This window comes from Zosterops lateralis, assembly GCF_965231275.1.
Source record: "Zosterops lateralis genome assembly, chromosome: 8".
Lineage (NCBI taxonomy): Eukaryota > Metazoa > Chordata > Aves > Passeriformes > Zosteropidae > Zosterops > Zosterops lateralis.
Genome location: NC_139768.1, coordinates 16,838,901 through 16,860,889, shown reverse-complemented (window position 1 = coordinate 16,860,889; position 21,989 = coordinate 16,838,901). Strand labels below are relative to the sequence as shown.

The window sequence follows — 21,989 nt, the reverse complement described above, 5'->3', positions numbered from 1 at the left end:
TTCTTTTAAAAAACTTGTAAAACAGATTCAACATTCATGTATATTTGCCACCTATAAACCCTAAGGGATTTTTACTCTGCCTTCAACTTCCTCAGCTTTGTAAATGGCATCTGAATATTTCTGACCAAAACATCATTATAGGAGCTAAAAATGGTGCAGATCCCCAGAAGTTATTTTCTCAAATACACTTGCACCTTGCTTCTGTCCAAATCCATTTATCATGGGAAATCTGTTTTGTTTATGAGAGCAGGGTAGTTTCACAAAGAGTCAGTAAAAATTATCTCTTCCACTAAGAAAACTGTTCACCAAAAGTATTTTGTTTGAGCACTAGGTAATCTGCTTTGCCTCCCATTTCTCAGTACCAGAAATATTTGCACTATTATTACTGGAAAATTATTTTCTCACCCTAAAGAGCATCCAATTATCTTCCTCTGGTGACATTAAAGTGATCAGCATACTTCCTACCCATTTTTTCAAAACCCTGTTTAAACAAACATACCAGGGAAAAAAAAGGCTATTTTTCTGGGAAGACTGTATTCTCTTCCACTTGAATTGCAACACATGTGGGAGGAGGGAAAGAATCTAAATGTCAGTGTGTTTTTAAGAGCAGTTTATCATGCTGTAAATTTCTATAGCATGTAACATCTTCTAATTCTAGATGGACTGAGATTAGAAGGTCTAAAATAAACTAATGCACCAAGAAGTGTATTGGAAAGATGCAGAAATAGAAATCAACTCCTTTCTGAAGAGAGCTAGGGTAAGACCTGAACATTCCTCAGATATCTATTGAATTATTAAAGCTTACACAAAACTTTCAGGTAGATACACAAACCCTCAAGAGACCTTCACACAGGGGACTCATACCGTTCATGTTTTTGAGATATGATTCCTTACTACATCATCACAGGATTGCATATGAGCCCTGGTAAATTGCACCAAGATTTGAAACAATTATCCTACAATTGGCTTAATGTCAGTGGTTCTGCCTAACTCACAGAACCCTACCAGCTACACAATCAATTTTTTAAAAATTAAATAAGTTAATTGGGAAAAAATGACCTGTGTCAGAACAAAAGACACCAGAGATATTCTAATTCCATGGAAAAATCATCATGCCAGGCATAGAATCACTGAAAGACATTAACTCTTCAATTTAAAACCAATAGTAAATATAAAACATCTCCACTTAGAGTCAAAGCTAAAATCCTCATTCAAAGTCCTAGTTTAGCAATGAACCTTTCAAACACAACAAAAGGAAAATAAAAGAATGGCACAAGAAGGAAAGAATCTAAGAGCAGTCCTAAAGGATGACTTGATGCATTAGGTAACTCCACATGTCACTTCATACCACATTGGAGATTCCAGTTCAAATAAGTTTCAAGGTATTGGACTGAAATTATTTTGATGGCACTAATTCATCAGACTTTTATATATCATAATATCGAGCTGCTAAGGAGGTATTTTTTTGTCCATCACAAGTTAGAATTGGGTTGCAGCCAGAGTTCATGGGCACATGTTATTCTTTCATTTGAAAAAAGAACAGAGCTTGTCTTTGGAGTCTAAATCAAGGCTACTCTTACAGTGTGCCTTTGACACATCAGCCTAATTCCTCATGGCACTGGGGAAGTAAACTTTTTCTTTATGATTCATATCCAGCTGAAAGCCAAAAAGTAAATGTTAGGCCTGAGTCCTTAAGGTATTTTCCATTTCTATACTTCAATGCAAATCCCTTGAAATCCCGGTCACCAACTTAGAACTGGAGTCATAACCTCAAACCTCACACTCCACCAGGTACTGTTTTCTCTCTCTTGTTCCCTTATGGTATGTAGCAACACTTAAGTTTTTTATAAGGACAGAAGAGCATTTTTCTGCCCTTCCCTCCCCTCTCCTACATCAGGAACCATCTGAACAATGGCTAGATATTTTGGCAGCTTAGCTTCCTCAGAATCATAGAATATTACATTGGAAGTAAACCTCAAGATTCATATGGTCCAATCTTTCCTTCACTCCCATTTGCTTATATTTGTGACCAATATACATCTATGAGAGCAAACAGGAAATTTGTTGTTCCTTTAATGGGACAACTCATGCAAGGGCTTTGGGATTAAATTTTAAATTGACACCTTTTAAATCTCTGAATCATAGAATAGAAGGTTGTAAAGGGACCTGAAGGATCATCTGGTCTAGCCTGCCTCAACAAAAGCATCATCTAGACGAGATGGCCCAGTACCTTGTCCAGATGGATCTTAAAAGTGTCCAGTGTTAGGAAATGCACCAGTTCCCTAGGGAGATTATTGCCATGCTTTCCAATTGTTCTCATTGTTAATGACTTCCCTCTTGTGTATAACCAGAATTCCATAGGAGTAACCTGTACATATTACCCTCATCTTTGCCATGTGATTCCTTGTAAAAAAGAAAATCTCCATCTTCTTTCCAACCCCCCTTTAAATATTGGGACACAGTTATAAGGTCTCCCCTTAGCCTTGTTTTCCCAAAGCCAAACAAATCCAGTAGTTTCAGACTTTCCTCCTATGGCAAGCTTCCCAATCCTTTGATCGTCTTTGTGGCCCTCCTTTGGACCCACTCCAGCCTGTCCATCTTTTTTATATAGCAAGGACCAAAACTGAACACAGTATTCCGTGTGTGGCCTGACAAGTGCTGAGTAGAGTGGAATACCCTCCGTCCATGTTATTCCATCAGGAATTACCTGACGCCCTTGTTGACATAACCTAGCACCTTGTTGCCCTTCTTTGCATCAGCAGCAAAATGTTCACTCATATTAAGCTTGTTGTTCATCAGGCTGGCCAGGTCCTTTTCCAGAGAGCTGCTCCCCAACCAGGTAGATCCCAGCCTGCTCCTGCACTCCTGGATTGAATTTTCCAGCTGTAAGACCTCACACTTGCCCTTGTCAAACTCCACTCTTTTAAAGAACTGTTGCTATTTCACTTCTCCTATCCAACTCCTATCCAGTGGGCCAATATTTTCCATCTGTTTCTGCTTGTTGTTTACATACCTGAAGAGCTTTTTCTTGTGGTTTTTGACAATTCTGGCCAATTTCAGTTCAGTTAGTGGTGCAATTCCCTTGTGCTGATATGTTTATGCCAACTACTGTCTACGCAATTAGATGCAGTTTTACTGGCAGGAAAGTCTTCTGCCATTCAAGAGCTGGTATAAGCTAAATCAGAAAAGTTACTTTTTGGCTGGTAGAAATGGGGCTTTTAAGTGTGGAAAAGGCCTAGAGCTCAATATACTCACCCCTTTAATTGAGGGCTGAGAGAACTGCTAGCTTGAGCTGCAAGATAGGGTATTAATCCAGTGCTTCCAGAGGAAGTAAAATCCTCCAGGAAACAGAGATAGAAAAGCACCAAGTCCTACTGCACTATAAAAAGCTAAAAAGAAAATTTCCCTTTTCATTTTTGGATGGAAAATCCCTTCAAAAGGCTGACTTCATATATAAATGATAAAGGAGCAGTAAAGAAAGGATTGCATTTTGGCAGTGGATTTTGCAGTTCACCTGTAAGTTTCAGTGCATACAAAGCACTCTCCCAAGCTACCTCTGCTGAAATCTCTCTAAAGACAAGATGACAGAGGAACAATAATGGGCAGGTCAATAGAGACTTTTAGGGATTCTACAGTCATTAGTTTCCTGAAGCGATTTGCAGTTATTTTTTATGAAAATAGACAATTCTGCCCAAAAATCCCCAGCTCGGACTCTGTACCCTACCTGTAACATGCAAGTAGGTTAAACTCTCAAATCCAAGTAGAATCTACACTGGGCACCAAAAAAATAAATGTCAAATTTGAGAGAGTAAAATACATCTCAACCATTTTGAAGATGCAAAGATAACATCTATGATAAAACTCATCTGGGCCTTAAGAATACCAAAATAAAGGTAGAGCATAGGGAGAGTATTCACTTCTTTTTCCTAGCATGTTGTCTGATGAGAAAATCTCTTACTCAGCATTTGAGCACACATTTCTCTTATGTGGAAGCTACTTGAGCACTGTGAGAGATCTTAGCAGAAGCATGCTTCTTGAAACCCCCAAGCTAGGGAAAAAAATGATTTTCAGAAGGACTAGGCTCCCATAAAGTGGGCTGAAAAACCCCCACGAGATTAAAAAAAAGTATTTTATATAATAAATGGGGGGGACTGCATAACAAATACAGGGAAGCAAATCTCCAAGCTCCTTCATTTCTTGGAAGAAAACTTCGATTTCAATAGATGCCAACCTGTATAAACCCACACAGTAACACTGTTCTAAAGCAGATTTCTTTATGAAACTATAGTACCAGCTTTGAGAAATAAAGATGGTTATGTATATGTTCAGACACTATAGCAACAAGCACCTCAAACTGGATAGAACAGCTCTACTACCAAGTTAGCACAAATAAAATAAAACATCTGCCTATTTTGAGTGTTTCGCTACTGAATTGAGTCATCTCTCTAATATATTCATTCACACACCAGTACAAGAATGGAAATTACTTTGTTCCCTTTGTACTTGATGCGAGGAATGCACAAGCTAAGTAGCCTGCCCAAGGTCACAGAGAAAAGTCTCTTGTTCTCCCGTCCCTGTGTTTCACAATACCTGAAATGGAACTGGGCTGGAGACAGCAGCATCCCTTCAATTCCTCCTACTCTCTGTCACTGGGACAGTCAGTTCTCTGGGGGGATTGAAACTTAGCTCAAAACTTGGCTCAATGCAAGGACATGTGGGTGCTATCTGTCTGTAATCTCTGAGTCAGATACATGAGCTAATCATGCCTTTTGCCTTTGCACTCTTTGAACTATGAGCTCAAGACACAGTCAGCACATCATCACATCCTGACTGCCCAGTCCTGGGCTTTGATTGCTGACAACTTAAAACAATAACGTTTAAAAATATGAATGCATAGAAGAACAATGCTACACTACTACATGCAAAGGCTTAAGTAAGACATTTGCCTTTGCCTCCCTGAATAAATAATCTAGGTTGCACTTTCTTTTACATTTAGGAACAATCTTCTGAGATGACTGACAAAAGAGATAACTGACATATAATGTGAATCTTTATGTTGTTATCCATTCCAAGACATGCAGCTGAATAAAATTCTGCTCAGTCAGACATAAAATCAAATTAGAGGAGTTTGCTCTGAAGAGATAGAACTAAATTTGAAACAAATAAAGCAGTGCATAATTCACTTTTAATGGGATAAGTTCCTAAAACCACACTAATCATAATCCTAACAAGGTAATACTTTCCACTGCCAGTTTACCACATCATTGCTCAGTACACAGCAGAGCAGAGCTTCAGTCACAGGAGGGATTTGCCCCACATGCAAAGGGAGCAACTGTATTTTTGCAATCAGGATTTGCAGACACTCCTGTTTATCAATAATTATTCCTTATGGCCTTAAAGCACATGTCATTCATCCCACACGTGTTCACAAAACCTTCACCCATCAGTGAGATGTTCTGGATAACATACAATGTATTTCTCAACAAAGCCCTGCAATATTACTCAACAGTTTAGAAAAGAACTAAAAAAAATGCTCTGTCTTGACTGCATAAATTCAGAAGGAAGGTAATGACCGAGACAGGAAAACTGGCTATCCCTGAAGTAACATTTTCTATGTTTGGAAAAAACACCATTGGATTTTTATAGATCATAAGTATTCAAGACCTTGGGTTTGGATCTGATTTTTAAGACAGCATTTTTCATCACCACAGCAGCTCACAACTGTGAGAATGCCTGTATTAAAAGAGAAAGTATGACCACCTGCTTTGCACCTACTCTTCAAAGTAGCATCTCAAGATGACCACATTTATTTGGTATATGAGAGCTGATATCTTATAACCCAAGATGCTGTGGCAACAGGGCACAGATAAATCAGAAACAAGAAAAGACTTTAGTAATTTCTCTAACATAGGACATCTTTTTACACCTTTACTTTACTAAAATGTTCAACTCTGAAAAGCTGTTCTGGCAAAATACAACATTCAGCATGCTGCATATTCACTGTCTTTCAGCATATCCAAAAAATGTGTCCTGATGACTGGTTAAGATAGATTTTTGCATGAGATTTTAGAGTCAAGCTGTTGTCAGCAATCTAAATTTTCTGACCAAAATATAGCAAATCATTCTTTTTAATCATGTAGCATGGATTGCAGCTTGCTTCTACATCTGCCTCAGTTTTTAAGAAATGACAGGTTAGAAACAATGAAAAAGCTAATAAAAAGGATATGATCAAATGCACATCAGGAGCAGGTAAGGTAAGCAAATGCTTTACTACACGAATCTATATACTGTGATCCTTATTTAGCAAAAATTTCCATTTATATATCCAGCTGAAACCTTGCTCCCTGCACTTTATTTAAAAGACCATTTACCAAAAAGTAAAAAAAGAAGACAGAACTACAGTGCATGCAATACAAATGGAATTATTTTTCCTTTATAAAAACATTATGGCTCTGCATGAGTATGCAGCAGGGTGAATACCCTACAAATCAAACTGCAGGTTGCTGACACTGGGCTCAACCATTTCCTCACACGGGTTATTTCTACGCTCCGAAGGTGTTTTTAATGCTCAGTATTCGACACACAAGGTTTTTTGTACTCTATTTTATTAATACACTTTGATGTGAGGGAATTTATGCTATATATGCATATTAGACACAGATACAAGCTTCACCTTAAACAAATATCCTGTTTGCTGGCATGATGGCCAAACACACACATGAAAAAAGATTATGTATGGCAAGCAAGAGATTAAGATCATTTTAAAGCTGATACACCCAATGGCTATGCCCTTGTTACAGAGCAAGATGTGGATGAGGGTGACTGGGGGTGAGGAAGTGTGACTTATGCAAGAAAACATAACACAGGTATAGCAGTCCTTCTCTGAACTACTAAGTTTGTATCCCTCAAACTGCAGGCTCCAGCTCTGAATATGGGGGATGTTCTGCCAAGCAGGCACAGGCCAGTCATCAGCAATTCCCCACTCCTGCAAATGAGCAGTGACTGAACTGAACAGAGCTGACTTCCAGGAGAGATCCATAATAAAGAGATGCTGAATGCCTTTGAGCATGAAGGGTTTACCAGGAGTTAAAAAAAAGTTTTAAAAAAAGTTAAAAAAAAAAAAATTCTCAACATGCAAATTATATTGAGGGAACAAAATTTAAAAATCCTGAAATTGGAGCTAAATTACTGCTATTTCTCATAATTTTAAAGTTCAGTCAGGATCAAATCCTACACTACTTTTCAAATACTTTGCTTCAAATACACTTCAAATCTTTCAAACTGCCCAGAAGGTGGTCTAGTGAAGCCACCCTCCTGGTGTGTGAAACTGAGCTCTCTCCAGAAAGCCAATGTTACTGTTCTGTTTATTCCCTTCTGCTGGAAGTGTTCCTTAGGCTCACTCTTTCCCCACAGCAGTCTGGAATTTGGTAACATCAGTTTAGTAAGTTACTAGTGAGGGTTTTGTTTTGGTGAGTATCAGGGTAGGATTTCACAAGAGATACTATCATCATAAAAAGGACAACCAGTCCAAATAATAAGAAAATGCCTTGTACCAGGTTATCCAGACACTCAGCAGAAGCAGCTCTGCTAGTACACTTAATTTGTGGTCATTGTATCCAGTAGCACATAGAGCTCTTCAAGGGAATGAGCTGGGAATTGTTCTCCATCTCTGGTTACCTCCTCATACCCACACCCTGCTATGAAAGAGCCCTATTTCAGTCATTATGGAGGACTCAAAACACTGTGGAAAAACAGAAAAGAGCCCAGAAACGTTGATGTTAATTCCCTGAACACAATGTGGAGCATAGTATTTTTGGCCTTTACTATTATTTCTCTGAGGGAAACCTTCATTTCGGCATTGTTACACAGGAAATTGGTGCCTGAATTAAGAACACAAAGGAACTCATTAGCAATTCTAGCTATAATAATTAGATTTTATATAGCCAAACCCTGTCTTAAATCTAGAAAAATAATAAAAACGTCATAGAGTTGCCATAGAAGGACCGTTGCAGAGATAGAAAAATAATACCAATGGCTTGTATAGTAATGTAAGCTCAAAAACCTACTATTTCGTGCAGGCAACTTAATACCTCTATATCTCAGTTCTTCAGCTGAAAATAAAGATAATAGCAAAATAGGAGCATACTAAGGATAAGGCCAGAGACTACGCAACAGAGACTATGTAAAATCTAACAGAATGTGTTTTGCGCATGGGTAAAGCACAGTAAATTTGAAGCTATTTTTGCTACATTTTAAGCTAACTATTTCACTGACAGCATTTCAGTGCTATGTAACAAAGATCACATTTTTCTAAGCAGAGGAATAATACACCATACATTACATTCAAATGAAATTTCAGATCAATGTTTTTCTATGAAACAATAAATAGAGGCAAACCCTGTTTTGATAAGATTTGCTGAGCTGCTTCTCCAGACAGAGGGAGATTCAGGTCACATTTTACTCTCCAGTGAGTGATACCCAACACAGGCATCAAGACTATCAGGGTATTTAAGATGTTAAAAATCACACTTAGAGCTGGTAATCTGTAGTTATCCCTACAGTCACCAGAGAGACCAGATTAACACCTCTGGTTAAAGCCAGGACTCTTTGGAGTCCTTCTCTGTTATATGTGATAGCAACATTTGCACTACAGGAATACAGTCTTTCCTTCATTCTACAACATAAATCTTACTGTTATCATTGGGGTTAAGGGACATCTGATACAGTTAAAAAAAAGATAAGCTATCACAAAAATTTTTTTTTTTGCAAAGTTCAGCAAAAAAACCATGAAATCAAACATGCCTCAGACAGCGGCATATCTAAATCACAGAAACTCTTTAGGATTCCTCCTGCCAAAAGCCAAGCTTAGCACAAATGGAATCAATCAGGAATTTTCATTCATGTTCTTGTCATAACATACTTGTTTAAAATGACAAAGAAAAACCTTTCAAAAAAATCTAAGACTAATTTGAAGACTAATCTACAACATGAATAAACTAAAGCCAACCTTTAACTGTATTTTTCAGAGCTGACAAAGTATCAGTAACCAGAATATAAAAAAATCAACTAATCTGATGCTGTTTGTTCTCTTTCAGTGAGTCAGTGCTGCCACCTAAAGCTATCTAAAGGGCATGCAAAAGAAATCCAAAGTGCATACAAATAACATTCAAAAGCACATGTCAGTAGACAGAGAACGCAGAGCAAGTCAAATACATTAATGATTTGCAACAAAACAATGGTGCTGCAGTACCTGAAGGAGAAATTCTTTCTCTATCACTTCACCTGTCTTGCTGATAAGACGCTTCTGTAGTCTCTGTACTTTCAGAATCAGCTCAAAGGTAGTGGGGTCACTGGCCTAGGAAAGAACAAAGGAGTTTCAGAAATTATACATGGTAACAAGTTACTGCTTCTTTTTTGCTAATGAAAACCATAATATCTCAGTGTTCAAAAATAAAAAGTATAAAAGGGGGGTTAGGGTAGGATGCATTCAGCTATTTTTTAAACAATTGCATGTATACAAGCAGTCCTAGAACTTAATATATAAATTTTAGCAGCAATTGGAACTCTTCACTGACAAATTAAGAGCAGTGCAAGTACTTCTTGCTGTTCAAGAACTTCAAACAGTGCCAACTTAGTTTCTAAGGAGATTTTTCTATCAAACAAAAGAAAGACTAACTGCAATTTAGTCTTGAAACATCTGGAGAATTTAGAGGAAGAAATTTGAGGGGTACACTGATGAATTATTATGGGGTTCTAAAGTGTCCATACATGTGAAATCCCATTCTCCAATGGAAATTAATGCTTAAAATGGTGACAGAGTATTTGCACTGTACTGTTGCCTTCTAACTACATAGCCCATAAGACCAGGAGCTAATAGATGTCTGTCTCTCCATCCCTTCCATTTCATTCTTTTGGCACAGATTGAATCTGGAGAAAACTCTAAGGAGCAAAGAAATAATTCTGTGAGGAGGAGCCAGCAAAGCTTACTTTCTCAGTGCTTTGTGTCTTCTTACTGGTCTTTCAATGAAGGGCAAACTCTGACTGAAACTTTTCCTCACTCAGGGACTCATAACACCTCTCTCCCATCTGGTTTTTCCTCTCTCATGTGGTGTCTCAAAAGGATTAAAGTCACACTGCAATAAAGGCTCCAATAAAGTCCTGCTCTCTTATATTTGCTTGAGCTTATAAGGAACTCAGTATCTCACTGCTCTTAATCTTTTGTCTGATTTCATCTAAATTGACTAATCATTTCAAGCGTAACTAGGACACTAACACAGATACACATGCAGTGCTCACAACACAACATCATTTCCTGAGAAACCAGGCTAAAAAGTAGACCAGTCCCCATGATCCACTCAGTCCTTGGTTTTTTTATATCACTGCCCAAGCATGGTGCCAAGTCGTGACAACTGTAGTGATATGAGAGTGTTTGTTCATTAGGAATTGAACCAAAACCCCATCAGGATTATTTCACATGGATCTTGCCATCTGCTAGCCTCTCTGTGCTCCAAATACAAACCAGTTACCTACAATGGAAAGACATGATTTCCCATTATCAGTCTTTTCATACATTCATTTCCCCAGCACTGGATGTTTTGACTGGCCTGATTTTTCTTTGTTACAAGGTGCTGCTAGGGTTTGTACCTAGATGTGTTTAACCTAGTTCAGTATCCTGCATTATATTTCCCTTCCATGACAAAAGCTAATCACACTATCCAACTTTAGGCTCAGCATGGAAAAATCAGAAATTCACTATCCTGCTAGTAAGCACAGTCAAAATATTCAGCTCTGCTTCTGCAGGGACAGAGCACATTATCACTCCATATTAGAGAGGCTAAGCAACCCAGGCTGGCATAAGATCAGAGATCCATGCAACAGAGGAATCTCAGATGGCACTGATTTACATCAAAAATACCCAGTGATGCCAACTGATGTTCATATATTTTGTCTATGCTTGATGGAATTTTTAGTTTTCCCCTTCACTTGGCAGGTTCAAATCATGTGAAAACTTAGATTTGCTGTTTATGTAAAAGCAGTTGAACTCACATTACCTGGAATTACTATCTTTGGGAATCCACCACTGTTTATGTGGAGGCCTCTTTCTGTTTTTTCTCAGATGTAATTTACCTTCTGACTTCATATCTATGCATTCTCCAGTCTACCTATCCTATGAGCCTTTCAATTACTGACTTTCTTCCCATATACATTTTCATATACATATGGGAATATATATGTATGTTCCCAAATACATCACCTGTTTGGTGAGGGTAGGATTGTATCTTTCCCTTGTCATCTTACTTCTTACCATCCATGTTAAGGAATCATCTCCTTCTAAATTCACCTAAAGCATTCTTATTTCCTTTAGCACTGCACTGTCTCTTTACAAATTCCCCTGCAATTTTTCACTGAGAAAGTGACACAAAAATAACACTGATTGCATTGTGCAAGGAAGGCATTCAGCAGGTAAGGATTCCATTGGTACTATGGAAATTTCAGTCTGCCCAGTCCCTCCATACCATTTACATAACAGTAAATGAAATAGGCTTTTGCTGGGTCACTGATTCGATAATAGGGGCTTTGGAAACAAAATCTTCACGCATCACCTCTAATTTTCTCCATCTGTGAACTTGCAAGGGCTTCTGCAGTTCTTCTTCCAAAATTTTGCACCGAGTCTGTTCCCTTAACAGTTCCTTCTGCATGTGATTAAACTCCCGTCTGAAGACCAGCATAAAATAAAAAGAAAAAACACACCAAAAATACTTCAATGTGACCAAGGCACTAATGTGGACATTAACAAATCATTCTCTCATGCACTGTGGTGCACAGGAAGCACTACATGGAAAGCACATACTGTAGTGGCAAAACCTATCAACACTGATACCACTAAACAGGTGGAACCATAAAATAACACACTTGGACCTCTTTACTTGCTTCATTAAGAATGGCTCAGTAAAGAGGCTCCCGGACAATCTACTCCACACACTACTGGATCTCACTCTTCACATCTTCCCATGTACATTAAGGCCAGAAGGACAGTTAGTTCAACCTACAAATCAGTTATGGGTGATATCCAGTTACCCCTGTGTTGAATCTAACAGCTTGTGTTTGAAAGGTTCTAAATCTACATGGCTCACACGATCCATTAAATAAAGCACACTCTAGGACCTAAGTATGATGGACACTGTTCCTAAGAGAACTGAACTTTGATTTCTTTTATTACATCTCCTCAAGGAATTTCAGAGGTGACTTGTTGCTGAACTTCAATTAATTGAGCACTACCAAGATTCTTTGACAACTAGGCTTTTATGGTGGGGATAGGGGGCTGAAGGGCAGGGAAAAAGGCACAGTTTGTAAATATCTGACCCTTGTCATTTAAGTGACAGGATCCTCTAAATCCTCCAAGGTCAAAAGGGGGTGGAAGATTGTGACGTGCCTCCTCCACCACTGAATCTTCTTCTACTAAGCTCAGAATTGTATTTAGCTCACTAAAGAGAAAAAGGCCTTTTTTTAAGCTGTGAGGTTAGACAAGGTTATGGAAGAGGGAAAAAAACCTCAAATTTCAATTGGCAAATCAGGAAAGCTAATTAGCAGCACAAGTGATAAATGGAATCTTTTCGACAGGCAGTTTTCATGATGGTTTTGGACTTCATTAAAGTATGAGATTGCTGCTGCAGTTAGCAAGAATTGATCCACCCATCATGGCATACAGCACACTACACTTCAATACCATCCCTGAGTTTCAATACAGTAACAGACTTTCGGCTGAATGCATTTGGGCAGCAAGTTCAAATCCCATTCCTATCTGCAGTCAGTCGATGAAAACTGCAATTGCTAGTGTTGTGTGCCCAGTTCTCCTTTCTGTTTCACCAAATCAAACTGGCATAATTCCACTGGAGTCAATGGGACTGACCATAGACTGAAGTTAATTTGTTCTGCTGAAAGCCGTGGAATTATACTGATAAACTAAAGATCTCACCCAAAACTGGTAGCTACACTGAACTGCTACAATGGTTATCTGCTAAAAAGGTAACTGCCTCTCTTTACAAATCAAGACTGATTCCTAGAAAATGACCACAGTTTCCCATCAGGAAAGAATACACCTCTGTAGAGGAGAGGTAAACAAGAAAGGAAGCATTAAGCTGGAGACGGAGGAGATAAATCAAGTTTGGGCTATTAAATTGCTGTTCTAAAGAAACAAAACCTTCAATGAAAATTTAACTAAACCTTTCTCGTAAGATCATAAGATCTGCATATAAATCTGGAAGGAGAAAGCTCTGAAAACACTGTTTTGTTATAAATATGTCAAGTGTCTTCTAAACTCTGTGGATTGCTTAACCAAAAGGAGTTCTACTAATCTAGGCCTTGTACCACTGTACCACTAAGTAGATCACTGGACTATGAACACCTTTTCTGCTGCTGTCAGGTTTGTTCTGTAGACAGTAACTCACAGTAAAAAGTACAACTTTGGCCAAGATCTCTTCTTCCCTCATTACTGTACTACAATTTTCCTAATTGTTAGTAAGTTGTTTAAAGAATTTAGTCCAGTCTGTGTTTGAGGTCAAACCAAACCCCTTCTCCAAGGCATAATGCTTGTTGATACAAGTCTTTACTACATATAAACCATATTTTCTGTCTTAAACAAAATCATGGCTGAAGTCACTATGGAAATGTATTCCACTGGGTTTCCTACCTGAGCTCCTCCACATTAGCCACACTCTTGCCAAGTATCCCTTTCTCACGCCGAAGTTTTTTGATCTCCAGCCTGAGAATGCGCATGTCCTCCATCCTCTGCCGGTACTCGGTCTCGCCCCTGTTCAGGATGGCCTGCTGGATTTTGATCTTCTCATAGAGCAGAGCCACCTCATCATTGCGATGGATAAGTTGGGTCCCCAGGGCGTGTCTCTCAGAGAGCACCTGTGGGCACAGGGCAAAGACACAAACTCGGTTACACTTGCTGCACACAATCCCAGAGTATCATGACGATACTCTTATCAGTCAACATTGAGAGGTTTCACTGTCAATAATTAAAGAAATATGGCAAAAACTGAATAATTTCTCCTATAAGGGTTTGATCCACCTGAATAGTACAAACTACAGATTTTGTTGACTTCAGTATCTTAACATTTTGGTTTAAATGGCATTATAAAGTTTTAGTACTCTCACATTCACAGTACCTAAGAATCTTCATCTTAAAAATACACTGGACAAATGAGGGAACAGAATGCAGGGTATTTGAAAACTCAAATTAGGGATTCCTACCCTGTCAAATTCCTTCTTCTGCCTCAGTCTCTCCGCATCAGCTTCAGCAATGATTTTTAGGAGGTTTTTCTCTTCTGCCTCCTGATTTTCAATATAGGCTCTGGCTTCCTGAGCCTGTTTTGTCATCTTAAGCAGTTCAGCCTGATGGAGATAAAGAATATAGGTGAATAACTGTTAATTAATAACTTCCCCTCACAGAAACCTACAATTAAGAGTTAGTTAAAAATATTTCATACATTCTTTTAGCTTCCTGAGAGGTACACATTTTGTTAGTTTTTGAGAACTAATCACCAAGATAATTAAGCATGAAGACCCGTAAAGAAATACAGTAAATACTATTATATTGTAATTATCTTAAACACAATAGAAATTTTAAAGGATTTTTATCTATGACAATGGTTCAAGTTGTGATTCAGGGATGCCTTATTTAATTTTTTTTTAATTATACAGCACATATTTAGAAAGCTTTTCAATGGAGTTGGTATTCACAGTCAGTCTGGGATGTGAGAAAGAACAGTTCACCTTGCTGAAAAGGGCAACAATCTCTGCTGTATAATACAAAGCAGCATCAACTCAAGAAAGGCTTCAGAGCGTAATAAAAGAACTGATGGCAACCAGGAAGGGAACAGCAAGATTTAAAAGCCACAGAACTTTGTTTAGTGATTGTGTAAATGAGGAAGACTGTGAAAAGAGAGGCTGTCCCTAAGCAAGGAGGAGCAATGCACTGCTACAGCAACTGTACAGCACCAACACAAACTAACACAAGAATGTGCCCAGACATTTTATCTCACTGTCACAAAACCTGTAATTCAAGGCATGTATGTAAATAAAAACTAATAGGGTCTTCCTGGGTTATTAGAAGTTTTTATCACTGCTAGGCTATTAGAACCAAGGTGAAACTAGCTGACCACAGTTCATTGTCATAGATATGAAAACTTTCAAGCCTCAACTCAAAGACTTTGCCACAGCTCTGACCCTTATAAAGGATGATGTTCAAGCTGCCTTTTGGGAACAGGCATCATCCAATGCTGCAAGAATGAGGCTGTGGTGAATGCTGCACCTGCAAAAACATTGATTTAAGACAGAAATAGTTCCATCATCATAACAAAATAGCTTGTTCCATTCTTATTTTCTTTAATAAAATCCTCATTTACCTCTAGGTGCAAGACATAACTCTCTTATTCAGTGTCAGATATTCATCAGAATTCATCAGCTGAATAAAAATGCAAGTCACTTTATGCTGAAATGCAATCAACACTGTATAAAAGCTGCCCACAACTGTAAAACTGCTCATGTGTTCAGCATTGCTGGATAATATTTTTTTTAATAGATCACAATTCTATGGTCTTTTTATGTCAGAAAAATATGAACTGTAAACAAGAAGTGGCATTAGATGTGGTCAGCAAACACTCATATAAACAAATCTTATTGGAACACACTCAGTTAAAATAAATCTAAACTGCCTTGTTTAGTAATGAACATAAATACTTAAAGCCACACAAGGATTTTCAGTTTGATTAAATATGCTCAGAACCACAGTACGAGGGTCTGTGTACATCAGGTAATAGAAAAGGAAATGAATAAACACAGTCACTGTGCAAGCAGAAAAATGGTCACGTCTCAAACTGCTGTAAATCAGCACAGCTCACTTGAAGTTGGTTCAGAGAATTTGTTAGAACGGAAGAACAGTCAGCAAGAAAAAATAACATATATGGGACCTATACCAATATCTCAAACCAAACTCAAACTAAATTCTTGTTTAGATTCTGAAATATTAGTGCAAGTGATACTTTTATTGGTGTACTATACTAGAGGTGGGAGGAAAACATGAGTTTTACTTAAATTATAACTGGGACTGAACACAGAATGCTGAAATAACAAGTCAGAATTTATATTCAGATTTCCAGAAAATGCTAAAAAAATATGAATAAATATCTACAAAATTATACAAAGCACTTGACTTGCCAGCAGCTCCAATCTCGAGGGCTATAGACAGATTTTTTTTTCAATATTCAGATCCTTTCTCAAACAACTCTAACCTGCAGCCCTGCATGAAGGCCAACTGAAGCCAAAAAATGGCATTGTACTGGCTTTAACAGAGCTTGGGTTTACCATGATTAGACATTTTTAGGGCCTTTATGCCATCTGAGGTGAGCATGTCTGTATAATCTTCCTATGAATCCCAGTCCTCCATGATTTAGCACATTCTTTAAACTTATTTCCCAGGAACAGCCTTCTTACTTCCTTCACATCAGTGCAAACAGGATAAATTGATGCTGACTTGCAGCACAAATAATTGGGTTTTCCTCTGCCTGTGACAATCAGCTCTCTCTGAATTTTCTCTGGCTTAGTGCTCAGCAGTGACACTCAGGTAGAAGACCACAATGCCCTGAAGCAAGTCAGAAATGTCATGTCAGTGTGTGGACAAACCTGCTGGTGAATAATTGAGTGGGTAAACCATGCAGCAATCATATGTTTGTCAAATAAATGGCAGGCAGTTCTGAGGTGATGAGACAGATTAGGGGACTAGTTAAGGCAGAAAGCTGCACACAGGGAATGAGATGCTGTTTGACTTCTCCATCACTGATAGAACATCTCTGAGACAGATCAGGTACAAGAATACAAATTCATCACCCTTTTACAAAGCCCTATTGACATCTTGTCATAACTGTAATGTGCTGAGAGAGGCTGAAAATTTAAGGAGTCATTGCAGCAAAGCAATAAACTGACAAAAGAAAACATTGTGAAAAGTGACAGGGAACTTTTGTTTTTTGGGGCTATTGTTTGCATTTTTTCCTGGGTGGTTTTTTTTTCCTAGTGTTTAGTGAAGATTAAAAATAAACTCCTGTGAACACAACTCCATAAATCTTTTCAGAGTACAGCAAATTGGGTTGAGATACCACCACAAATCTAATAGCTTATCTAAGGATGGGCTGCAGCCAGCGCTGAGAAAAAGAACCCGAGCTTCAAGCTCAAATTTCCTTTGATTTATAATGGATTCTTGCTGCTTTATACCACAATATGAAAATAACTTTCTGTGCAGAGAGATCTACTAAAAGGCACTGCCCAACTCCCAAAAGACTAATGTTTGCTAGTTACACAGAAATACAACATTGTGCAATATAATGGGGTTTGCACTTAAACACGGTAGGAAGAAAAATGGTCTTAAAGAGAAAAAGCTTGAGTTATAATGGTCTATATTAAAACATTTGCTAGAACCAGTTTATCCACAAAATCAACATTTCTACAAGCAAAGTGGAACTTTTAGTAAAAAATGTTTAGTCACCAAGATATTTAAAACTTCCAACAGACAATTCAGGACTCTTATTATAATTATAGGCAGAGATTAAGTTTGTCAGATACACAGATTTCTGCAACTAGTATCTCTAAAGGGTACTTAGATCTTGTGCTTCACTTACAGAATAGTTTCTTAAAATACAGCAAAACAACTACCACAGGTCAGAACATAATGCAGTCTGTGAAATCATGGAATCCAATCTTTGCAAGAAATTATCTTTGTCAAAGGTCTTACTTTCAAAGACTCTTTCTCATCCTCTGACTGCTGGAATTGCACATGTGCTTTCTCAAGGGCTATATCCTTCTCTCTGAGCTCCTCTTTCAGATGATCCAGCTCACGTGTGGCAGCGTTCAGTTTCATCTTCATTTCTGCTATCTCATCCTAATAGAATAGGAAGTGTGATCCCAGAGAGGGTTAAAGCAAGAGATTGTTTGTGATGTGTAGTTCAGGCTATTTAGATATTGGAAAATACAACCATGGTGCATGAAAGTAGACCTGTTGCACCTACTATAAGAAATCACTTTTTAATACAACAGAACAAAACAGTTTCATTAAACAACAATTTTTTGTTTATGCCAGCATGACATTACAATAAAGAAAAACCTTTAAAGGATACACTGGCAAAAATAATGACCATCAATCATGAGTTTAATAAGACATTTAATTTAAAGTGCTGGACACACTCTAAAAACTAGCAGTCAATCCAAATCAGTAAGATTCTGATCACGTCCATCTGTTTTCATGCATCTTTTCCAATAAGGTCGTACATAGTTGGGCACAAATCTTTGGAGAGAAGCTTGTTTTGTGCAAGCAAACATAGCCCTCAGCAAGATACCAATATATGCTAGCTTGCACAGAGGTGCAAAGTGCAAAAGAGGGTTCAGTGTTTGAGAAGGCTCTGTGAAAATATTTAGCATATACTTTAAGCTCAAAAACAGAGCAAAAAGGCTGGTAGCTCTGAAGAGATATGAGGTCTGTAGGAATACTTTTACTCACAGCACAAAGGTGCCTGCCTGTATAAAATTAGCATTTCAGCTCAGCACAGTGACAGCATTATGTTATGCCATGAAATGGAAGCTAACAGAGTCAATGCTTAGACAGACAGGTTCTTCTGGATGTAATGAAAGCAGCTTTAGGGACTATTGCTTCTCTGCTAGAACCTACCACCTCACAGAGAAGACATCATAATCTCTCATGTGAATACATCCTCTTCCAGTACCAAACCAGAGTAGCTTAAAGCTCCTTCAGCACTATCTACCATAGGTGTGGATTTACTTGACAAATGAGGGATGTTTTCTTGCACAAAGTTCTTAATGTAGCTAAGCAAGATCTTGAGTCATGGCAATCTTCACCCAAACAGCACAGAGAAAGTACTGATTGGTGGTAATATCTCACTAGGCCCAGCTGTTTGCACATTCAGTCATTTATGTCAAAGCAAAAGTTATTATAAGCCGTCTTCGGTACACAGCCTATAAATCTCTTAAGCATTGTAAAAGATGATGTAAAAGAGATTTAGCATATAGAGTCCAGACACACCCAAATACCTTCTTAATTCTTTATTTAATGCTGAACAGTAAGAACACATAATTTTGCAAACTAGTCTCCTAATCAACTTGCTTAAATAAATGAACTCCTAACACCAAAAGAAACCCCCGGAATGAAAGCATCAGGTACTCATATCATACTAACAACATGCCCAGATACCTTTTCTATTTTAATGACTTGAATATTATGGTACTCTGGAGACCACTAGCAAGGTGGACGTTGGATCATTTCACATCAAGCAATCTGAAAATACTTGCAACCAGCTTTACCTGAACAAGTTTGTACAAATTTTACTTCCCCAAATGAGAAAGAATTTGCCATAATGTTTAAAACAACCTTCTTTTTTTTTTTTTTTTTTTCTTTCATGACTGGCTGACCTGTTACTGAACATTGAATGGCTATTTTTTTCATTGCTAAACATAACACTACCTTGGCCAAAAGATCTTTTGAGGTCAGCTATTTTCTCACATAGGACTTGCTAAAAGAGTTTTGTAGTATGACAAGTAAGCTATTGAAGTCTAAATACTAGCCTCTAACACTGGAACTGTGAACAGCATAGTGTTGCCATGATGTAACATTCAAAACCCAAAGACCAAAAGGCTGCTCCATTTTCTAACTCCGTACATAGATGCTCATCCTTTATAAATAACCAAATTTATTTTGTTTTAAAATAAAAATAACTAGGAAAAAAATCATTGTTGTGATTTTTCAACCTTATTTCTCCTGTGAGATTGTTTGGGAGCAAGCAAGAATCCCAACTCTGCATCCACTGATGAGAGGCTAAAGTCAAGTAAAGCATCCCACATAAATGGCAAAATGGTGCATTCCTCATAAAATTCAGCACACAGCTGGTTAGGACTTAGACAGTTCATTCCCATGTGCTTCTCAAGCAAAACACCTACCTATTCAAACCTCAGCATAAATTTGTAATTTACTATATATGTTTATGTCATAAAAACTTATTCAGACATAACTCAAGGCTTAAAATGACAGCTATCCAGGGTCCCAATGTCTGCCAGTTACAATAGGATTTGTGTAGTATTTTAGATCTTTACATCAGAATAACAGAATATATCCTTAAGTGGTCTGTTCTCTTCTTTCCGGTATTGTTAGTGAGATCCCCAAGGAGAAGATTTGAATGGAAAGAATCATCTCCTGAGGAAAATGACACTCTCTGAAACAAGCAAGGTGGAAGCGTTTGGTTCTTGTCAGAAAATTCCACTTCAGCTGGGAAAGTGTTCCCTCTGCTTCCTAAATCATTATTTACAGTAATGTGCATACTCATTCAGGGCTAAGGAGGCAATCTTATTCCCCTTATACCCTATTTCACATACATGCATACAACTCCTAAAGGGATAAAACAGGCTGGAGGCAGGATGGCTTTATGATTCCGTGCCTCCAGTGTACCACGATTTTACGCATGGTTTAAAGCAGGGGTATTTCCACATGATGACTATGGACTCCCATTTCCAGTCCAAATACAAATGGTGTAGATAAAACTTCAAGGACCTAAAACATTCATTTCCCCAAAACCCACAGGAATGAAGAAGCCACTTCTGCCATTGATCCACTGAGCTTCCCTTTAACAAATTAAAATTAAATCAGGAAAAAACAAGGGCATAGAGAGAAACACAAGGAAAAATGTATCCTTTTACCTTTGCTTCAATCAGATTTTTACTGTACAGAGTCCTCTCTTCTCTCAGAGTTTCACAAAGGTTTTGTTGCTGTTTTAATTTAATCATTTGCACTTGTACTTCCTTCTCATAGTCACAGAGCTGTATTTGATGTATTTCAAGATCTTTCATGTGAAGGAGGACCTGGAGCAAAAGGAAAGGAAAGAAATGAACATGATTAAACCATCATCACAAGATTAGAAGGATGGGACAAAGTTTGTGATTTTCTTCTAAAATGACAAGTTCAAATCCATGTGATAAGCAGTTTTAACTACAGCTGAAAATTACTCCAGTACAAACACAACTTTCACCTTTCTGACTTGCTTATGTGGGACAAAATTATATTTTAATCTGATACCTAAGTTTTACTCAAGACTAAAACTTATAGAGGTGCACATATTTAATTTAACAACAAAGTACTGAAAGAAAATATTCCCACAGAGTGGGTGCAATAAAATCAACATAAACAGTTTCCATCAAGAATAGACTTGGTTTATTTATGAAGCAAATCTAGATTTTGGATGTTGTTTTGGATGTCAGCTATATGATAAATTAATACAAATGTTTTTCCAAGAAGCCCTGCATGTACTCTTACATTCTAACAACCCATTTAATTTTTTTTTAATGACCAAGTGACCACAAAGAGTTGATGATCACAAACTGTTCATATATAATTACTATAATAAGAAAGTCAGTAAATGTAACTTACACTTGGTCTAAATAAGTAGGTAATCACCTTTAGTTGCTTCTATGAAAGATTAGAAATAATTATGTGAAGATTACCTGAGAATGGACTACTGTAGACTACAGAAAGAAGATGATCACATGCAGTATCAATAAAGAAAAATGCAAAATTTTATAGACACTTTTATTAAAACAGTTACTACCATAACAATACATAATAATTGCTATGTAAGAGGGGAAAAATACAAATAGTTGCTAATCATTATGATGATATTCTAAATTGTTTTTTAAAAACACAAGAACCTTTGTCCTGCTATACAAAGCTGAAAACTGAGGAGCTCAAGGGAGCAGCATTCATATAGCATTCAGCATTAAAAAAAAATAAGAAATAAAAACAATAGGAAGGAGCACACACATCAAAAACACAGTTTACTATTTTCACTGCCCAGGAGGAGAAAACAATGCCATCCTTAAAGCTAAGAAAAAAATTAGGCATTTAAAAAAAGCTGAGGAATCATACAGACAAAATC

General features: G+C 37.6%; 1 protein-coding gene across 1 annotated transcript in view; it reads right to left on the bottom strand.

The window, feature by feature from the left end:
• Positions 1-21,989, bottom strand: part of CFAP58 (cilia and flagella associated protein 58) — a gene marked incomplete at both ends in the record, with an annotated part of 52,100 nt that overhangs the window by 9,917 nt on the left and 20,194 nt on the right. The window contains 6 exons of the mRNA XM_083867013.1: positions 9,251-9,355; positions 11,604-11,715; positions 13,691-13,914; positions 14,260-14,400; positions 17,792-17,938; positions 20,758-20,919. Coding sequence (XP_083723139.1) covers positions 9,251-9,355; positions 11,604-11,715; positions 13,691-13,914; positions 14,260-14,400; positions 17,792-17,938; positions 20,758-20,919 — 891 coding nt within the window. The remainder of the gene's footprint in view (positions 1-9,250; positions 9,356-11,603; positions 11,716-13,690; positions 13,915-14,259; positions 14,401-17,791; positions 17,939-20,757; positions 20,920-21,989) is intronic.